This window comes from Ursus americanus, chromosome 21 (genome assembly GCF_024610735.1).
Source record: "Ursus americanus isolate L20-20 chromosome 21, mUrsAme1.1.p, whole genome shotgun sequence".
NCBI lineage: Eukaryota > Metazoa > Chordata > Mammalia > Carnivora > Ursidae > Ursus > Ursus americanus.
In genome coordinates, this window is record NC_142147.1 from 27,166,589 (window position 1) to 27,188,817 (window position 22,229).

Sequence of the window (22,229 nt, forward strand, 5' to 3'; positions counted from 1 at the left end):
TAAGTTATTGAGATGGATGCTTACATCTTTGTTTTGCAAACTATACTAAGGTGCCTCAGGGTGCAAGTGTGTCTCACAGGGCATCATGGAATATTCTAAAATTTTAAGGAAACATGGAAATACTCAAAACCTATTGGATTCTACCAAGCTAGTAGCTTGAGATAATTCATAGTTGTTGTTTTTTTTAAATATTTTTATTTATTTATTTGACAGAGGGAGAGAGCACAAGTAGGCAGAGCAGAAGGCAGAGGGAGAGGGAGCAGGGAGCCTGATGCGGGGCTCGATCCCAGGAGCCTGAGATCATGACTTGAACCAACGGCAGACGCTTAACCAACTGAGCCACCCAGGCACCCCTAATTCATAGTTTTGATATTAGATCATACTGTCTTGTTAATCTCTTCAGTGCTTCCACGTAGATATTTATTGATAGAGTTTTTCTTGTTATTTTCATAGGGAAATTGGTTCAAATGACCTTATTCAACTTTGCTATAAATGGAAGTTTTGGATTGGTGTTCTAATTAGCCTATATTTTTTAAACCGAGGACCAAATCTTCTACTTTCTTTTGCCTTAAACAAGCTGTTCACAATAACTTTGGTACTTATAACAATTATTGCTTATAGTAGTTACCCCTTTCTGAGTGTTTCCTATGCTTTTACTATTAACATCCATAGGTCTATGTAGTATTTTCATATCTTCCCCTGTCATTTCTGCCACGGTATGTCGATATAATGAATTACTCTTTCAATGTAGGTTTCAGGAATTGACCTGGATCAGGCATTATTCCAGCCCTTTCCATCAGAAATTGTGTTTCAGAACTATACTCCCTGTGAAGTCTATGAAGTTCCACTGGTTCTGAGGAATAATGACAAAGTGAGTATGTTTTCTGGATATGTTTCATGGATGTATAAGAAGGGATTAAATAAAATGAGGATCCCATAGGATCTTAGATAAATTCTTTAATTTGAGAGACCTAGAAAAAGAGATAAAAACATGCCCTTTGACTATAAGCTTAACGGAGACAAGAATGAAGTGCCCACCAAATGGTCAACTCGCAACACGTGCAGTAACATTTTGTTGAGTAAAAGATTAGCTAGGTAAATGTTGCAAAATTTTTAAAAAGATTTATTTATTTATTTTAGAGATAGAGAGTGAGCTGGGGGGGGGGTGGGCAGAGAGAGAGCCTTAAGCAGACTCTCCTCTGAGGGTGGAGCCCTACGTGGGGTTTGATCTCACGAGCCCAAGATCATGATGGGAGCTGAAGCCAAGAGTTGGCCACTTAACTGACTGAGCCACTCAGGTTCCCCAAATGTTATGAAATTCTTATGTGTGACCAGTTTAGCTAGGTTTTCATTCAAGACAGGGTGTAACATATATTCATGTTTTCTGCATTAGAGCCACTATTTCCCCAAATGAAGGTATAAATTCTACTCATATGAATTGCAGTTGTTGAGCCAAAGTATGTGTACTTTACAAATTGTATTTTTAAAAAAACTTCAAAAAAATGGATCTCCCTTTCCCCTTTTTCCGTCTCCTCCTTTCTACCTTAGATAGCCTTCAGATTTTTATCTACAGATCGTTTTGGACAGCTTCTCCCGCTGTGTATACCTTGTCATTTTGTGGTTGCAACCGAGAGTTTCTTCTCCATCTGTAAGCCTTTTTTTCCCTAGAGATAAATTATGGTTTACTTCAAGAAAATGTATTAAGTGCCTGAAGATTTCCTTGTCATGTAACAATAATGGAAGAAAGAATAATGTAGGAAGTCAGCATGAAGCACAGTTAAGTGTGAAAAGTAATCAGATGGGGAGGAAGGCATCTGAGAGATGCTGAACTTCAGATGTGAAAGCAAGTAGGAATACCTCAGGAGTTCAAGAATGTGGAGACAAAAATTCTAGGTATAAGAAAAAATAAAAAATAAATGAAGACTATGCAAGAATACTTTTAGTTATATGTGGTGCAGTAGCTCATTAAACGAATCAGGGATGCCTTTAAGAGATCAATGGGGTGATTCAGTGATAGCAAAGTCAGACTCTGGAGAAAATGGTATATTTAGTTCTTGGCTACAGGAGTGTTAGCAAGGGAAGCTCAAGAGACAGAAGTTAAAAGGATAGGCAGAGAGAAGAAAAAGAATCTGAGATGCACAGAATTATGCCCCTCGACCTCCAGAAGAGATGCATTACATAGACATCAGGACTCTCTTTTTTCATATAGGGCTGCCAACCAATTCCCTTTGTCACTTTCAGTTCTCTTTTTCCCTTTCTCCATGACTTTTTGACTCTTGTTCAGGTATTTTAAGGCTGTTAAAGACAGTGAGGAGCCAGCCCAAGGGACACTTTGACCACTGCTCCTTGGCCCTAAACAAGAAATGATTGCCAGTGGGTATATATGAGCAAGTAAAAGGTATAGGGCATGTGTAAGTTTTGTCTGCCAAGGGACACCTAGTTCTCATGGATAACCCAACACCTCTTGGTTTGATGCTGCTATAGTGTTGGACTTCATGAAAGGAGGATCCCCGTCCAGGGAAAGTCCAGCCACCAAAAAGTGGATCGATTTCTCTAGCCTAGGCAGGCTTGTTCTGGGGTGAGCTACTCTCAGGACCCTTGTACTGGATGGCTGATAGCCTGCTTCTCTAATTCCTTAGTTCATGGACTCATAAGGAACTGCTGTGATAGATATAGGGCACAGAGAAATGCTTTCTGTACTAGTCACCATTTATTTGCTTCTTCATTGGCACTGAATGCAAAAGACAGACCCTGTTTGGTCATTATTTCTCCATCTCTCACACAACACAAGGTGAGAGTAAGCTATGAACACTCTACAAGCCACAACTCAGTTCTACTTAGGATATAATTATTAACACCCAGACTGTAGAATCAGACTAATCTGGTAGATTCCAGCTGAGCTGCGTCACAGGTGCAGACGTTGGGTAAGTCACTTCACGTCTCTGAGCCATGGTGCTACTAATAGTATCCAAAAATAGGTTGTTTGGAATATTAAATGAGGTAATAAAGTATTCAGCTCAGGGCCTGTCACATAGGAAGCACTAAACCATTATTACTGTTAATATTAGTAGTAGTAGTGTTGCTGATGTTTTCCTTTTTAGTTTTTAATCCATAATTCTGCTCTTACCAGAAGTATTCCCAGCAAGCGTCCACAGTGTCGTTCTGTCCATCATAAATGACACCGCACCTTCCCCTTAGCAGCAAAGCCAGTTGGACTCCTGTCAGATTTGCACACAGCTCTTCCTTGCCTCCCCACTCGCTAGTCTTAAGATCTGTCTGCATTCTCTCTCTGCATTTCTTCTTGCCCATCTGGGTTTCAGTTTTGAGAGACTGTGCGGGTTCTTTTGCCCTCATTTTTTACCCAAGGCTTCTCAGTCACCCTTAACTATAGTTCACTTTCTTTTGCCCTCTTTGAGTCTTTAAAAAAAAATTTTTTTCCCCTTTCCTTGTGTCCCTGGAACCTCTCTCCTCACAATTGTATTTCTTTTATTGCTTGGACTGTCTTAGATAAACAGAGATATGTAGTCTGGGTGAGGCAAGCAGAGCAGAGGAGGACTTAAAGAGAAGGAAACTGTTCGAAGCTGCTCTGACACTGGCCCGGGGATCCCGTACTTGTTGCTCTTTGTTCTTGCTCACAGGGGTGTCTGCTGAGGACAGGGCCCCAGATGGAAGGTGGAGTTAGTCTGGGACTTGGTGAAGCTATGGCACTGCGGACAAGTGTCTTGTTCCCCGTCTCTAGAAGGGGGGTCATAATGAGGCTTAGAGGTTTTTGAGAGGATTAAGTGGTGCATCGTGTCCAGTGGATGGTCCATAGCGGGTGGGCAGGAACCGTGATTTCTTCCTGTGGGGAAATCCAGCTTACCTCCACTGTGTAGGTGGGGTTTTACCTGATCAAGCAGTTCCTCTTTGAAGATAGTCACATTTATTTAATTAATTATTTATTTATTTATTTATTTAGATTTTATTTGTTTACTCGACAGAGAGAGTGAGTGAGCGCACAAGCAGGGGGAACGGCAGGCAGAGGGAGAGGGAGAAGCAGGCTCCCCGCTGAGCAGCGCACCAGATATGGGGCTCAATCCCAGGACCCTAGGATCATGACCTGAGCCGAAGGCAGACACTTAACCGACTGAGCCACCCAGGTGCCCCAAAGATGGTCAAATTTAAATGATAAAATGAACAAAGTCTTGCAATAACAATAAAAATGAATAAAATTAAAGCTCAAATGCACTGAGTGAGTCATCTTCTCTCACAGTTGAGGAAATGGAAGCTGAGCCTTGACCAAGGTTGTGCATGGCTAGTAAGAAGCAGACGGAGATTTCCTGGCGGACGACAAAGCCTGTGCTTTTGCTTCTGCGTTTTCACAGGCAGAACGTCCACTGTGGTGTGTTTTTCTTGCAGATTCCAAGGATGGTGAAAGTTATTGAGGAAAGTTCACCTTACTTTAAAGTCATCAGCCCCAAAGATACTGGCCACAAAATAGCTCCAGGAGTGCCGTCCGTATTCCGCATCCTCTTCACTCCGGAGGAGAACAAGGTGAGAAACTGGTTGAATACTTGTCACTAGCGGTTTATGATTCTGGACATTCATGGAGGTGGTGCTGGTGTTGGCAGGGTTGTTGTCAGTGGTATTGGTTTGTGGTGCTGGTAGTTGTGTTGCTGGTGGTGTTGGTGGCAGTGGTGGTGTGGAGGGTGGTGGTATTGGTGTCGATGGCGTTAGTGGTGGTGGTGGTTAGAGCAGTGGTAAGGGTGACTGGGGGGGGGTAGTGCACCCCTGGGAATGAGGGAAGAATTGTCAAACAGGTGAGGGCTTCCATGAGCTGTAAGTAGCCAGGGTATAAAGAAGGGTAATCCTTCTGGATGCTCCCCCACAGCCCCATCTACCTCAGCATATTTATATTCGACTATGAGCCAGAGGGTCACCAAAAAGGAAAAAGTGTGCTCCAGGTGCAGTGAGTAGAGGCAAAGAATAAAGGTTATGGCTTCTTGGAAGTTTGGGGTCTTAGTTATGTCCTTCCTCCCTGGATTCTAACAAGTTTAGAAAAGAAACCAAATATTTAGAAAAGTTTAGAAAGTTTAGAAAAGATCCAATTTTGATCATGGCATCAGCCTCATAAATGGCAAAGAATGTGGCCAATACCTAGGCCCAGATAGGGCCTCCTCCTGCTCCCCAGTGATGGTGGATAACTGGCCCTGAAGGGCTGACATCCGGGTAGCTCCGCCGAAGCACAGGCAGAGCTCTTACAGCCAAGAGCGGAGAGCTGCCTGGTCCGCTCAGCCCTGTCCACACCTCGACAGGCCAGAAAGAGCCTGAGTTAAAAAACGGCCCATTTCCCCTCAGTACCACTCCAGCTGTGTTCCCAAACCAGTCCATTCTGAAGCCCTTCTTGGTTGTAGAAATTCCAGTTCCTCCTAGAAGGAAGGACCAGCTAAGGGGGGACTGAGGATGAAGGCTTCCTCCCTAGCCATCATCTAGGAGTGCAAAATTGTGGGTTGAGTTTTCTTCCTATGGGCAAAAGTGGGGACTTATGGGGAGGAGGAAAGGGGTTTTACCAGCATAATTGAAGGAGGGAGGACAAAAAACAAGGCTCAAATAAGCAGAACAAAATGTGACGTTATATATAATGTTAACGGTGTGTGCTCATCTGTATTGTGCCGGTAGCCTTGGAATCACAAAAGCACGTTAGACAGAAAGAACTAGCTTTGAATCTCTACTTCTTCATCACTAATATGTATCGGCCTTTGTTAATGCCATTGCCACTATTGCTACTTTCCTGGAGAGCAGGGGTAGAGAATGTGATGTGGTCAGCCAAGCATGTATCACTCTAGCGAGTGGGTAGAAATTCTATTGTAATAATGCTGCTGTTACTATTTTGCCCCTTTGTAGTGTTAGCGTCTATTTCTTGGATTGTGTTTATGGACCTGTAATTTTGCCTGGGGTCCTTTTGAAATAAATGAAAAGATAAATAGCTCCAGAAGTAGTGAGGGGTTTTTGATGTTGCTGTTTTTCTTTGTTATCAAAGTCCTTGTTTTTTTTTCTTGAGGCTCCATATCTGAATACTATCTATGAGTAGGTTGGTATCTGGATTTAGTTTGGCTGTCAAATTCCTACACTGTCATTTTGGTAGGAAGCCTTTGTGCAGCTTGAAATATAAAGCTTGCTGGCTCTGAGGAGTTGGAGTTCCTTACTTTTTTTCTGTGCTGGAGAGAATATGTCTTCTGTTGGATAAGTATTGTTCTACCTGTAGGTAGTCTGGCTGAGAAATGAACACACAGAAGTTTCTGAGGAGGTGGAATGTTCCATATTTGTGACAAGTGTGTGGGTTATATGGATGAATTCATTTGTCAAAATTGTACATTTAATATTTATGCTTTCTAATATATCTAAATTCTACCTTAAAAACTATAAAATATAATAATAACAATGGAAGGGGGAGTGGATGGAGACATGGATGGAGACCTAGATGAAGCCTAAATGGCAGGATATGAACACTTGTTGAAGCTGGCTGGAGGGTACATGGGGTTTGTTATACTCTTTTGTTTTCTTTGTGAATGTTTTCAACTTTCCCTAATGAAAAGCTAGAAGAGAAAGATTTTATTGCTGCCTATCTATACAGCAAATAAATAATCAAAATATATGTTAGATATTTTTGTATTTACTGTATAAATATGAAATGCTAACATTCCTGTCGAGGGTTATTACTTGGCTCTATTTTGTGGCTGCTTTTCCTACTCCTCGCTTTTGTATTCCCTCCTACCTTTCCATTTCACCAATACTGTCTATTGGCAAGCCCCTAATTAAAAAAAAAAAAATTAAGTTAAAGTTTGTTTTACTGTTTCTCCTAAGTATTTGAAAGTTATCAAAGGCTACATGCATGTAGGAGGAGACACAGAGTGAGAACAATGGCTGCCTATGAGAAATTTAAGTAGCCAGTTTTGGATAGAGTAAGATTTTTCTGTTGGATTTGGATTCCAAGCTATAATATAATTTACAGAATGCGTTTTTCTAAAACATAGTGATTTCTCCTCTTGCTGGCTTGTCTAAGACTGATGGGAATTCGGGGAAGCCCCTGCTGCTAGCTCCGGTCCCCCTTTTCTACAAAGATCCTGTTGCTCATGCACCATCAGCAGGCCCCCTCTCGGCAGTTTCTGCCGGTCGTCTGGGCACCTGCATTCACTCACTGTTGGAAAGCCAGCAGGGCCACGCACGCATGGAATGACCAGCTAGGATTCGTCTGCTGTCTGTAGTGCTGTTCCCGAATGTGGCAGAGGAGCCAGGTTTATTTTAGGGGAAATAGAAGTCAGTCTTTTCACCGTGTCACTTCTTCTTCAGTTGGCCAAATTGATAGCCAACGTACATATGTGTTTTTCTTCCTTATCCCCCGCTGATCTGAGCACACTCCATTCTCATTTACCCTCCTCACATCTGGAGGACGAGATACGTAAATTGCAGCATGCCACAGCTTAATAAGCCAGTCCCCTTTCAACTGGATTTTCAGCACCCATGTATATTAGCATGTCGAAGATGATAATGTAATTTACATTTTTGCCTGTCATCTTTTAATCTGGCTTCCCGGGGTTTTGACTTGTTAAGAATGCCAAGTGCCCAGATAACAGGTGCAGCAAATTCACTCTGGCTTTCCTTATCTCTTCTTGTCACACAGACTTAAAAAAAAAATGATTGGGTATGTTATTAATCTAATAATCTTAGTGTATGTCAATGTGCTAGATACGCAATAGTCAGTGTTCTCATAACACTGTAAAATTCTGGAGCCTTACATTTTCCTTGACCTCTTGAATTTGTATCTTTACTATTAAAAGGAGAATGAAAAATATTAGGCTTTTGTAGGAAAGCAAAACTGTGTGTTTCCTTAGACTTAAGAAAGCATCTGTTTACTACAGAATTGTCATAGGGACATGACCGTGGTGGTTTAAAGAGCAATTTCATTGCTCAGTTATTTTTAAAGAAAATATATAACTTTTTGTCAAATAGTTTTCCTACTATGAAATTTAAAAATTGTGGTCCAAGAAGGCTAGAAAAATGTTAACATATTTTATGCTATCTAGGTGTACGATGATAATGAATTATATTGCCAGCATTTTTAATTAAAGTGTAGATACCATAAAATTTTCCACAATCAACCATTTTTGTTGGAAGAAATTGTGATAGGGATTTTGTCTTCTTCCTGCCTGGAATTAGCTCTCTCTAAGTCTGTTCGGGTCACCCCTGTCACCCCAGTGCCTAGCGCAGTGCCTCACAGATAAGAAGCGTGTGGTAAATACTTGCTGAGTAACATAAGTAAGTAAAAGTTAATCTCAAGAAAATCTAAGGAAGTTTCTCTAGCTTGAGGATGGCCTACAGATGATAAAACCAAAAGCATATAAAAAGGGTTCAAATATCTTTTTGTGCTGTGAATGTGTTAGACGTTCACTTTTTCTTGTTTCTTTCCATTTTATGTCACATCTTCAGTGAGTCTCTGTCACTACTGTTTAGCATTCTGGACTTGATAAATATCATTTTATAATAAAGCTAATGAGGATGTTGGGAATTCTCTTTGTGAAGAACTCTTGTGAAGAAGATAATTTAGTACCCAAATAAAGGTATTAAAAATGAGTAATATTCTTTCATTCACTCTGGGCCAGGACCAGTTCTATGAGCCAGGACCCGTTGGAGAACAAAATAAGCTTTGGCCTTCATGGAGCTTATGTTCCTCAATGAATAACAAGCAAATATATAATTTAATGTCAGCTACTGACATGGTAGAGAATAGAGAGTGATGGGCTCCTGTTTCTTTTCTGTATGGGAGTGTCCCATTTTCCAGGGACACCAAATATTAAATTCACTGAGTCCTAACCAAATGTAGTTCAGTTTTACTCTGTGTTAGCCATTCTTCCATCAGGTTTAGGAGTGGAGGAAAGGCAGAGGGAGGATTGTGAGTGTCTAACCACACTGGTCTAACCATCTTGCCTTTGATGAATGCCTGGAGAGTCATTGGCTCTAGGAGAGAACACCATTTTCCTTTGCCTGAGACGGTGAAGGACAGAATTATTGCCATGTTTGCTGTCTATCACGGAGCTAATATAAAATCAAGATTCATTCTTTTCACTTCTCAGAAAGTCACATCTGCCATTTTCATATTCTGCTGCTCTATTTTTTAAAGTTTGGGGGCTAGGCGTGTTGGAAGGAAAGCTAATGGACAAAAAGTAGACTGGATGTTTTGTCTGGAGAGCATTGTTATAAAGGATAACATTTTAGGATAGAGAGTAATTCATGGCTAAGTCTCTCATAGTAGAGGGGAAAGAGCTCGGAATAAATATTTTGGCTCTGAACGGTGACCTGATTGCTCTGAATCTAAATACAGTGGAAAGGGAGTATATAAACTAAAGTAATTGCTTAGTTTGAAGGCTAACAGAGCCTCCCCAGGCATTACATCTGAATTAATTGTAAGCCAGTAGAGCAATATATAATTGTATATTACATAATCTAATATAGTCACATTAAATATAGAACTTCAGAGACTAGAATACATTTTTTATGGAGTTGTTTAAAGAATTTCTCCACATTCTTTTGTGAGTATGTGAATTGATTATGAAAAAAATATGTAATTCGGATCGAACTACGAGTCTTCCTCATATGGAAATATGAAAAGGTTTGAAAACATCTCTGAACGTTTCAATTAGTCTCCTAAGCTATTTTAAGCTGTCTTCAATTTCCTATAGAACAAAGTGAAAATATGTAAATGTTGAATAAAGTAAGACAAGTCACTTTGGGATCACCTCTCATTCTGGACTCAGCAGCAACTTCTGTTCTTTCTCTCAAAGCCTCTGTTAATATCAAGTTTCCGTAGGTGCCAGAAGCTTTCCAGTTCCTAATTCCCAACCAAACCTTTGCTTGCTGCGTTTGATCCACTAAGAAAAAATGAAAACAGTACTTATCTCTTTAGGATTCCGATGAATTCAGACTAGACTGTTTCGTTGGTGAATTCTGTGGGGTTTTCTAGGATCAAGTATGCTTACTGCAATTTGTACTCCCTTATGTGTGATCAGCATAATTTTTGAGCCTGGCATTACCTTCTAGAAACCAGAATCAGTTGAAGAGCTAAGAGTCCAACAACTCAATTTTAATAAATTTCATGAATACTGTCCATTAGTTTTTATTACTTATTTCTACCGTAAGACCTTTACATCTGCAATCCTCCTTGCCAGAAACACTCCATTCCTAGATCTCGCCTGACTGGCTACTTTTGCTGTTCAGGTTTCTGTCCAAAGGTCACCACCTCAGGAAAGCCTCTTTGGTTGTTCTAACCAAAAACAGCCCCTTCCAACATTATCACTTTACCATGTTTTATTTTCTTCAAAGCCTTTGTTGCTTTCTGAAATTATCTTGTATTATTATCAGGATTTTCATTATTATTATCCTAACAATAAGAATAAACACAAGTTGAGTTTTTCCCATCTACCTTACCCAAGTCATTTTTAATACAACATTTTAATAACAACAGCTAGTGTTTATGGAGTACTCAGGACTCAGGGAATGCTAGACGAAGCATTTACCACACTAGGCCAGGCCACTGGCCTCTCTGCCTGACTGCTGCAGGGGCTTCCTGACTGGCCTCCCTTTTCCCGTTTTACCTTCTTACAGTTTGCTGCCCATAGAGCGGCTGGTGATCTTCCTAAAACATAAATCAGCTCCGTCATGATCAGCTGTCAGCATCAGCAGTCTTTTGGCCATCTTCAGGTCCTAACTGGCTTACCAGGCCTGGTGGGATCTGGCCCCTATTAGCTCCCTGCCCTGTCTCTAGCCTCTCCTGACCTCCGACCACTGGCCCCAAATCACACTTCGCTCAGAGTGCCACCCAGCCACACATGGTTCAGGTCTCACTTTGCTCAGATCTCTGCTGAAATGTTCTGTGCACGGAGGCCTTTCCCAAGCGCGCCATGTAAACAAGCAAGTGATCACTCTCCATCCCCTTCTCGTGCTTCATTTCTCACCGCTCACCACTGCCCAACATTGCATTACTCATTGTCCTGCCCTCAACAAATCTTTTTTGAATGTTTACTATGTACTGGGCCCTGTTCTAGGCACTGGATATCCGAAGTCAGTATGATGGGCAGAGTCCCTGTTGATGTTGGAGATATTGGGGCAGGCATATAGCGGACTCAATACATAGGTAAAATACCGACTGTGTTGGACGCTTCAGGGTAACTAAAGCAGAAAGAAAGGCTGGGGAGTGTTGGGGGAGGGGTAAGTTTAAACTAGGGCTGTCAGGAGAGGCTTCGGAGAGCAGCGGGCCTCACCAAGTCCTGAAGGAGGTGAGGGAGTAAGCTCTGTGAGTGACTTCTGCACAGAAACAACATCGTGTTTGAAGGCTCTGGAGGAGGAGTGGTTCTTGCATGTTCGAGGAGCAGCAGGGACCCCCACAACGGAGCAGAGTGAGCAGTGGGGAGAGGAGCTGTGGCCAGAGAGGTGACAGGGGCACCGGGCTGTAGCATTCACAGGCCCTCCAGGTCTCAGCCTGGGAGACGAAACAGAGGAGCAGCCTGAGCGGACTTAGATTTTAACTGGATCCCTCGGGTCCTTGTGTGGGACATAGACTTTAAGGGAGCAAGGGTGGAAATAGAGTCCACTTAGCCCAGGAAAGACTGGAGCGGCTCGGGTCAGGGTGGCAGAGCAGAGATGGGGAGAAGTGATCGTGGTCTGAATATATTTTGAAGGTCGGTCCTACAGAATATCCCAAGAAACTGAGAAATAGAGTGATCAAGAATGCCTCGTTCCAGAGTTTTAAATCCAGGCCACTGGAGCAGTGGTGATGCTGGGACCAAGATGGGGAGGCAGTGAGGGAACAGATGACCCCAGATGGCCTTACAGAGCCTTTGTGGGCATCAGAAAAGGGCTCTCCCCACTCTGGGCTGATGCAGTTGGAGTCAGAAGAGGAGGCTGGATTTCGGCCCCTAGCCCTTCTCCATCTCCGCACAGCTATAGGCCGTCGCATTGATCAGCTTAGGTTTGGGACAGGCCTTCAGTGAGGTGCTGACTGGACAGGTGGGTATGAGTCTGGAGTTCAGGGAGACAGACCCCAGGTGTACAAGGTGCTGTCGTGTGAGCATTCCGGGCGAGTTTGTCTTTAGATATATGTTGCATTGTATATTAGATGTGCTTTCTTTACTTTTTCATTATCTATGTCATTATGTAGGCTTGAGGTGATCCATGTCTGTGTTTTCTGCTTCAGTGTATTTGGACACCCAGCTCAGTACCTGGTAGCCGAACACTTAACAAACGTGGTTGAATAAATAAACCGATCGGGGAGACCATTGCTTTATCCTGGTCCTATGGGTTGCATGGGATTGAGTGCATGGCTGGGTTTATATTTCAATTTATATGTCAAACATTCCCATTCCCACTCTATACCTAAAGCCCAAAGAGAGTTTTTCTAAAACCTCCACCTTTTAATACCATTTACTACACGATTACTGAAAAGAAATTTAAGTTCCAAGTGGACTTTACATTTACCTGTTGCCTTGCAGCTAAACAGGAACTTAAAACAAAACAAAAGCCTGGTTTAGATAACAAATTCCTTTCATAGCAACTTCTGAGCTTCTGGTCTATTCTTGAGGGGACTATTAATACTTTCCTTTTTATCTGGTTTTGTTTGTCAGTGGGAGTTCCATTTTTTCATTTTCTTTGGTATATTGCGGATGAGAGTTCTATTTTTCTATCATATGAAATGATACGAAGGGTTTCTTAATTCAGCATTTCGTTGCATTTAAACCTGAGACTGGGAAAGATACAGGTCTTGGACCTCAGCATTTTTATGTAGAACGGTCAGTGATGGCTTTGCACACGAGATGAGGTTTAAACTGGGCTACGTATCAGTTTGTTATTGTATATAGTAACAGATGACTGCCAAACCCATTGACTTCAAATAATAAACATTATTGCTCACAAGACTCTGGGTCAGCTGATCTTGACTGGGCCCATTCACGCGTTGGGTCAGCAATTCTGTTCATCTTGGTTGGGCTCTCTCACCTCATATATCTGGGGCTTTAGGCTGCTCTGGCATAATCCTGGCTGAGGCGTTTGGGCTCTCATCCTGCAGTAAGCTGGACAATACTTACTCATATGGCAGTGGCAGGGTTCCAAGAGCAAGACTGAAAATGCCCAAGGCTTCTTGAGGCCTTGAGCTTGAAACTAGCATAGCATAATTTCTACCACATTCCACTGGTCAAAGCACGAGATGGAGAAATAGACTCTACTTGTGACAGAGAAGCTGCAAAGTCATAATGCAAAGTGTATGGGCTTAGAGAGACCATAAATTGGAGCCATTAATCTAAAGGCTTGAGGATAAATAGGGTTTAGAAGGAGGGTGTGAAGGAACTAGTATGAACTTCCTCTGATCTAAAGGAAAATGTGCCTTGACTGGCCCATATCCCAACTCCCTAGTATCTGGAAAACACATGAAGCATAAGTTTCTGCACTGACTTGTGGATTTTAACAGGAACTGTTGTCTTTCTCTCAGAAAAGAACATCTCATCGAAAGCACATCCATAATTGTCTTGAGGTGCTTTCATAGGATACATTAAGTTGTTTTGCAAGACAGCTGACATATGGCCATTTGTTTTACACAGTTATCTTATGTTGGCGTCTCCACAAATAATGATTGTACCCTTCTCTTGTAGGATTATGCCCATATGTTGACCTGTATAACTGAAAGAGAAAAGTTTATTGTACCCATCAAAGCTAGAGGTGCACGAGCCATCCTAGATTTTCCTGACAAGCTGGATTTTTCCACTTGCCCTGTCAAATACAGCACTCAGAAGATTCTGCTGGTACGAAACATTGGCAACAAAGATGCTGTGTTTCACATCGAAACTCATAGGTATGCATTCCTTCAGCTCTTGTTTTTGATTGATTATAGCTAAATCTAGTCAGCACAAGTAATTTGCTAGAATAGCAGGCAGGATGGAACTGCTCGTTACAGTCTTCAGTTGCAAGGCTAAGAGACCTCACCAATGTAGGGCAGACTTCCTCTTCAGTCCAAGAGGAAACTAAAATTCATGGTTACCTTAGGGTCACCTTGGGTTTGGGTATGGGTGGTTTTCTGAAATGTTGATAAAAATCTTTTTATTTAGCATAGAGAATGGCCCACAGAAACCTGTTAATAAATATATGTTTTGACTGAGAATTTTATAACTGGCTATATCAGTTTTCTATTGCTAATGTAACAAATTATCGTAAACTTACTGGATTAGAGCAACAGATATTTATTATCTGATATTTCAGTAGACCAGAAACCTCTCACTGGGCCAAAATTAAAGTGTTGGTGGGGCTGTGTTCTTTTCTGGAGGCTTCAAGGAGAATCCATTTCTTTGCCCTTTCCAGCTTCCAGGGGCCACCCACATTCTTTGGCTCGTGTGTCATAATCCTTGGCTGAAAAAATGGGAAAAAGTGTAGTAATCAGTTCATTGAGTTGTTGTGAGGAATAAATGAATGAATAAATGTAGACTGCTGGCACGTAGGGGGCACCTGGCTGGCTCAGTCAGCAGACCATGTAACTCTTGATCTCAGGGTCCTGAGTGCAAGCCCCACGTTGGTTGTAGATTTTACTTCAAAAATAAGTAAATAAATAAACTGCTGGTACTATATAAAGTGCTATGTAACAAGTGGGTTTTTTTTTGTTGTTGTTGTTTGTTTCTTCAGATGAATTGCCAATATGGTAGGCAGAATGATGGCTCCCCAAGTATGTTGGTGTCCTAATCCCCAGAACCTGTGAATATGTACTATTACGTGGCAAAGGGGGATTTGGGCTGTAGATGTAATTGATGTTGCTAAACAGCAGACCTTAAAATGGGGAGATTATCCTGGATTATCTGGGTGGGCCCAGTGTAATTACAAGGGTCCTTTAAAATAGCAGAGGGAGTTGGGGCACCTGTGTGGCTTAGTGGATCAAGCATCTGCTCAGGGTGATTGGATGGAGCCCTGCTTCGGGCTCCCTGCTCAGCGGGGAGCCTGCTTCTCCCTTTGCCTCTGCCTGCCACTCCCCCTGCCTGTGCTCTCTCTCTCTCTGTCAAGTAAATAAATAAAATCTTTAAAAAGAAATATAAGAGGGAGGCGGAAGAGTTCAGAGTGATGAGAAATGAGTAGAACTCAGCCGGCATTGGCTGTGAAGATGAGAAGACTGAGTCAGAGAATTCGTGTAAGTCGCTCAAAAGCACAGAGTAGTAAGTGAAGGAGCAAGAAATTAATCTGGTTACTTCTGGAGTAGCTGCAGTGTGGCGGACACCAAAGATGATGAGACAGTCCTTGGTCTTGAGGAGCTTCCTCACTAGATGGGCAAGAACGATTGTCATGGGGCGTGTGAATGGTGGTTCATCAGTGGGGCCATAAAAAGAATGGCCAGCTTGGGAAGACAGGAAGCAGAGGTCAAGTCCTGTTCTGTGACTTTTTAAGAAGTAGTGTGTATATTGATCTGGATAGTGAACTCATTTTCCAGAAGGGTGTTATCTGTGGAATCCTTTGCAGGTTTAAGGACACATCTCTCCAGAAAGGATTAGCATTTGCTTCTGCTTGGTTCTAAAGGTTAGACCTTGTAGAGTTCTCTTCTGGTAATTTCTTGGCTTAGTCGTTCCTGGACTGATAATGTACATTCAGACCCCAGACCTGCATGAGACACACGTCCAAAGTTATGAATTCTCTAGAGAAACTTTGTTTCCCTCACTTAAAACCAACACAGACATTTTCCCTTGTGCTAATGGGAGAATGTCTCTGTAGTCCTTTAATTTTCCTGGGTGTATATGGGGATTTGCTTACCAGTCCCCTGATGTGACAATCCCAAGGTGTTGTCTCCTGCTCCGGCACAGCTGTGAAAACCCAGGCTTCAGGCTTATTGAGAATCCAGGGCAGGCCTAGCATTAGCTCAGTGGCTCAGTGCTGTGGTTCTTAGCTTTGTCTTTGCTTTTAAATCCTGTAGATTTGCCTTTTTTTTTTTTTCAATGCATGCTCAGCTGCACACTTAGGTAAGTAATATTTTATCCAGTGTTTCTAGGTATTTTCAGGTTATCTGTTCTGCCATATTATAGGTGATAGGGCTGCCGGTGATGTGGGTGGAGGGCACATCCCTTGCGGGGGCGGGGGGGGGGGATTTGTATTTAGTCTTTACAGGAATGTCCCAGGAGTATCACTATCTCTGAACAGTTTCATGTAGATCTAAGTTTATGTCTGGATTCCTATTTCTCCTGGCTGAAAAACTACTTTTAATATTTCTTGTAGCATAGGTCTATTAGAAATTCTCTCCATTTTGTGTATTTGAAACAAAGCATTTTGCCTTCACTTTTTGAAAAATATTTTCTGTACAGTTTAGAATTCTGGGTGGACAGTTCTGCATACATGTAATTATTTTCAGGAGTTTATAAAGGATGACATTTCATTGTCTTTTGGCTTACATTTTTCTTATGAGATTTCTGCCAAAACTCTTTGTTCCTCTACATGTAATTATGTCTTTTTCTTAGGCTGCCTTTAAGATTTGTCTTTATATTTGGTTTTTAGTAATTCGAATAAGCTATGTCTAGGCATGGGTTTTGTTTTCGTCTTTTTTGTTTGTTTGTTTTTTGTCTTAAGGATTTTGTTTTGCTTTTGTTTAGTTTTGGTTTTCATCCTGTATGAGGTTCCACGCTTCCTAGATCTTTTGTTATTTTTGGAAAATCTCAGCCATTATCTCTTCAAACATTTCTTCTGTTCCATTCTCTCTTGCTGTTTCTTCTGCCTGTAGGGAAGTTCTGTCTGCCACAGGTAAAGCACTGAGGGCAGGGACGTTGGCCATCTTTAGATTTCAGGCTATTTGTTTGCTCTGCAGTATCTCCTTTCTGATTGGCTCAAGAAAAGTTGTGATTTTGTATTTACCTGGCTTTTTTTCACTGTTAGGGTGGCCAACCTCTTTCTAGTTTTATGCATCCCAGGCAGAAGGAAGACCCCTTGAACTAATTTAGCTAAATCATCCAGCAAAGGCAAAGTTCTTTTGAAGGTCAGTGTCTTTTGACCTCGTCCATAAATGCTTATACAGCCTTTGTCGTTTCGTGGTAAGATTCACATAGTTTGATTGAAGGAGAAGGAAGCAGGTTAACTGGCTCACCATGACTTAAGAAAGAACGGATCTTTTTTGATTTAAAAGAGGCCTCCCACAACCACTTTCCATAATACACATTAAAAGCTTCCTGTTATACTCATATTTCTCCTATGAAAAAGAAAACCCACCTCAGGTGGGAAAACAAGGGCAGGCAGCATATCTTCCTGGACTGTGGCTGAATCTTAAAAGCTACATATAAACGGCAGTTTATTATATATTACATTCATACAAAAGTGAAGCAAAATCACTTCATAGATTTCATAGTGTGAAGTTGCAGGAAAAGATCTCAAACTTTTCTATCCATGTAACTATGAATGTGAATCATCTTCTCCTACTATAGAAATACTTCCAAGGTAAAATGGTGAGCCAACTCAAGAACTAGCCAGAAATCATAAAGACATTAGAAACTCTAGTCCAACATTCCCATTTTACCGATGAAGGAAATAAGGCCTGAGAAGGGAAATGACTTATCCAAGTTCCCTCAGTGAGTTAACAGCCAAACCTGGATTAGAACAAACGTGGGCCATTTCTGGCCTTCCTTACCCTCAGATCCACTCTTTGTGTTTCCCAGGCTCTATACCGTATGTCTGGGCGGTTAGTGTTGCTAGCTGCCTCAGCTGGCTGTATTCCAGCTGGATTGGACCACTGGGGAGCACTAGAAGGAGATTGCAGAGTAGCAAGGAGCCAGGGCATTTCTCCTTCTCGCTCTCTGACTTCAGCAGAGGTCCCAGCAGAGGCTGTGTCTCCTCTATGGTTCCAATTCCTGTCAGCCTAGCCGCCATGGTTCAGACTTCGGACAGGTTCCCAGGATCTGGTAACACTGCCTCCTCTTCTCGTCTCCAGCCCAGGGGTGAGAATCAGTAACTGCTGTTACTAATCCCTGAGCGATCTCATCATCTTGTATCGGGCTTCTCATCTCTCTCATTTTCTATGTAATCAATTTCTCAATTCAATTCCCTGTTTGCAAATATTTTTGCTTTCCTGTTTAGGTATAGTATCTATTCATGATAGTGTAGTTTTATGTTCTTTCCACAAAATGCATGCTTTCTAACCATACCATCAATTCTTTGAGCTACCCCAAATTCTTCCAATAAATCCCTTTGCTGTTGAAGTTAGCCAGAGTTGGTTTCTGTTGTTTGCAACTGAGAACCCTGCTGGCTACAATGAGAAAGGATGTAATTGAACTTGTGGTCACGTTGTATTGAATCAGAATCTTTGGGGAGATGCCCTGACAAGCGTCCATTCTAAAAAAAATACACAAGTGATTATGTTGCCCCCACAGGGGTGACAACCACTCTTTTGGTTAATATGATTGTCAGTAGACATGGTAGAGCAATGGATATACTGTGAGATTTTGGAGTAAAAAACCCAGGGTCTGCTCTTACTCTGATCACTGTAAGAGTCAATACACAGAAACAGTATCTCACAGGAAATTATTTTTAAAAACACATCATATTCTTTTCATTGAAATAATGATTGAATTAATTGGTTAGGTTTATAAGTGGTTAGGTTCATATAAATTATAAAAAATAAAATGTCCTTTATATGTCTTTTGACCCCATTAGAATGTGAGTTTCTCAAATGCAAGGGTTGTATCTATTTTCATTTCTATTTCCCCAGCATCAAATATAAGTGCCTAGAAGAAATAAGTGCTCAATAAATGTTTATAGGATGCCTCACCAACAGTATATCACAAGGCAAAGCTGCAACTATAAACCTGTACAATAATTTAAAATAAAAAAATGCTCCTAGTACTATAAAATAGGCATAGTGTTTTTATGCTAATAAAGGGAGTTGCAGTATGCTATAAAATATACAGAGAACATAAACCATTACTCTTCAAGTTTATTGCAAATTTGACCTGATACTCTAGTAGGTACCAGAATAATTCTGACTATTAAAGTAGGATTAATTTTGGAAGGTGAAATAGAAAAGATTAAGAAGCAATCTCAAAATCCAAAACCTCATGTCAGGAACCAGTTAATAAGATTGTCTGAAGAAAACACACTAATATTAAATTCCATATTTAATATAACAGAGCCAATATTTAGCCTTTTGCTAAAATATCAATTCGTAAGGATGGCAGAGTTTTAGTTCTCAAGAGCAGTTTATAGTGGGTTGAACAAAAACCCAAAATCTTTGTTGTGGCTCATGATTTTTCACAAACCCGAGTTCCTTCCCTAATCAAGCATTTGGTATTAATGAGAATATTATATCAAAACCAAACATTTTGGTAGACGGAGCCAGCCTTGTACCCTCGAGAAATAATGCCTTTTACCTCTTTGTTAAGAGTATTTTCTGAAACTCGATATTTTCTGGCCAGCTCAGCCCATCTGCCTGTGGTAAAATGAAGTACAAAATCAGTCTGTAGACAATGTTGAAGTGCCAGAACTGAACACCCTCCACCCCATTAACGTCTGATTTATTGAGAAAGCTTAGGCAGCTCGAAGTGGCCATGGTTGTCCCAGGTGGGGTTTTTTTGACTACTCAAGAAATTTATTGTAATATAAACCCAACAGTGAGCACGACAGAAAAGTATCTGTTACCTCTGGAGAGAATTTGGATTTCTCGAGGTCCTAGAGAAGGGTCTCTTTGTCCATAGAAAATTAGCTTAGGTTCTGCCGTACAATACTACCCAATTCATTTCAAAACTGTTCTTTTTGCTACCAAGAAATGTTTGAAAAGAAAATGAAAGCATCACGTAGGAAGAAAAATATTAGGACCTAGGGAGGCAAAGATAGAAGAAAATATTACAGCCTTGTTCCCAAAGTCAGGAAACTGGGCCCAGTTCTCAGTTCTTAAGATTCTTACTGATGCCGTCAGGGAGGAAGGGACTTTTAAGACTGTGAGACTTATTTTGGATCACTTACCTTGATCTCAGGAAGCAGAGATTCTTGAGATGCTAAAAGTGTGCTCCTTTTCTGTTCCACCAAGATGCTATAAAGATTACTTAATGATTACAGATATTTTTATTTCCCTCTGAACGTTGGTTGTAATTCGATCCACAACCTCTTCTGAGAGGCTTCTGTGAGTAGCACAAAGATGCATGTAATCAGGTGGCTCGCATGTTCAGGGGTGGTTTGGGTAGGCAGAAAGCACTGGAACCTGCAGGCAGGCTTCCAAACCCCCTCCACTGCTACCTAGTTGGGTAGCTTTGGGCCGGTTGCCTGCCCTTTTATTTTTATTTTTATTTATATATATATATATATATATATATATATATATATATATATATATATATATATATTTTTTTTTTTTACCTGCCCTTTTAGAGAATCTGTTTTCTCATATCTAAAGTGCAAATAACAATACCTCCTTTCTGCGGGTTTTTTCCAGGATTAAGAGGATTGGCATATGTAAGTGTATTATATACCCAGTGTAGTTAGTGCCCGGTTTGGAGTCCATGCCCATGGCGGCTTATTTGCTTTCCCTTTCCTGTCGTCTCAAGAGTCTGTAGCTATCGAAAGGAGCAGGCGTGAAAACGAACTCCATAGTACAAGGTGAGCTGAAGTGAGAAGTAGAAAGAAAGTTATAGCCTCTGAGGAAGGAGACTTTATTAACAAGACAGAATCCAGGAAGATTCTAGTTAAGAGGTGGCTTTGAGTCTGGGCAGTGATAAGTGACTTTGGAGGAAATATGACCTGTGGAAAGTGGTAAATATTCTTGTGTGACCCTAGCGGTTGGGAAATGTCTGTGTAGGGGCACAGTCAGGTTGGAAGGGAGAGGGGCTGCACTGCTGGGCGAGGCTATGGTGAAGGGAGCAGAGCCCTCCCTGCCTGTCCCTCCCCAGCCTGACCTGGAATGTGACAGATGATGTGGGACATTTAGACAGACGTATGTGTTTAATGAGAACACAAAATGTAGTTGGGAGCAGCTTGTGTGGAACCACAAATACCTGGGACTTTGAGCTTTATTACATAGATTATGAGGACCACTAAAGGTGTTTGAACTAGAGATGGATGTATTATGATCTAGGTATGTTTTTTTTATAGTATTCCTAGAGCAGTGTGAAGGATTGAGAGGAGAATAATAAAAACTTGAACTCATCTAAACACCCAAGATTATCTGCAGGCTCATCATCCATCTAGAGGCTTCCAGTGACGGAGATAACACAAGTAACAATAAACATTAGTTTAGCACTCCTACGGGCCAGGCCTTATTCTAAGCACTTCACCTGTATCTGCTCCTTTAGTCTCCCCCTGCAACCCGATGGAGTAGGTGCTGTCCTTACCCTCATCTTACAGACCAGGAGACTGAAGGGTCAATGACTTGTCCCAAGGTCATGGCAGAGCCGAGTTTTGAACTTTTACAGTTGGCTTCAGGCTGGTGACCACTACCCCCATAGAGCCTCTACAGCCATGCCTGGGGTTCACGGGAGGATTGTTGCTAGAGGTGTGGGAAAAGGACAAAGGAACGGGAAGATAAAGAAGTGAACATAGAGGGAGATCCAAACAGCCCCAGAGAAAAGAAAAGTTTCCCATGGTGGGAAGCACTGCAGAGAAGATCTCAGGTACCACCATGTGCTACCCTTGCCACAGTTCTGTACCCTCACAGGAGGAAGCTTAGGCTTTCGGACATTAAGTTCATTATCTAAGGGAAGATTTCAGGGATGAAACTAAAAAACAGTTATGATAGAAGTAAATAATCAGAAACAACTTAGCCTGCCAGATACATTGTACAATGCATTACTTTGAAAAACTAGCAATTTGGAGAAGTGAAATGGACCATGAAAATAATTAAATGGGCTGGGTTTTCTATTTAGAAGGAAGAACTCTCTAAGTTATTTAAGGTACCTCATGATCAGATCCAGCTTCTCTCTTACCACTTCCTTCCAGAGAAATTAAATGAAACGATTTCCTGTTCCCAAATCCACCCTATCACCCCATCACGTCTATGTGCCCAAATTCTATTTTTAAGGCACAGAACTTGTCCCCAGTTTGCTTTTCTGAATGCTTTCCACCTGTCTCCAGCTTGCTGTCAACCAGGAGGCTGACCTGTATGGCAAAGATGAACAGGCTCCCGTGCCTTTGGCTGCTGGTTGTGTCTAGCCAGGGGGAGTCCCAGCAGGAGATCAGACAGGAGGAAGTGAAGTCAGGGCGCTTTTCCCCCAGTG

At 41.6% G+C, this 22,229-nt stretch overlaps 1 protein-coding gene across 1 annotated transcript in view; it reads left to right on the top strand.

The window, feature by feature from the left end:
- Window positions 1-22,229, top strand: part of HYDIN (HYDIN axonemal central pair apparatus protein) — a 376,490-nt gene that overhangs the window by 87,442 nt on the left and 266,819 nt on the right. Inside the window, exons 5-7 of the mRNA XM_087870593.1 lie at window positions 752-871; window positions 4,399-4,533; window positions 13,674-13,873. Coding sequence (XP_087726719.1) covers window positions 752-871; window positions 4,399-4,533; window positions 13,674-13,873 — 455 coding nt within the window. The remainder of the gene's footprint in view (window positions 1-751; window positions 872-4,398; window positions 4,534-13,673; window positions 13,874-22,229) is intronic.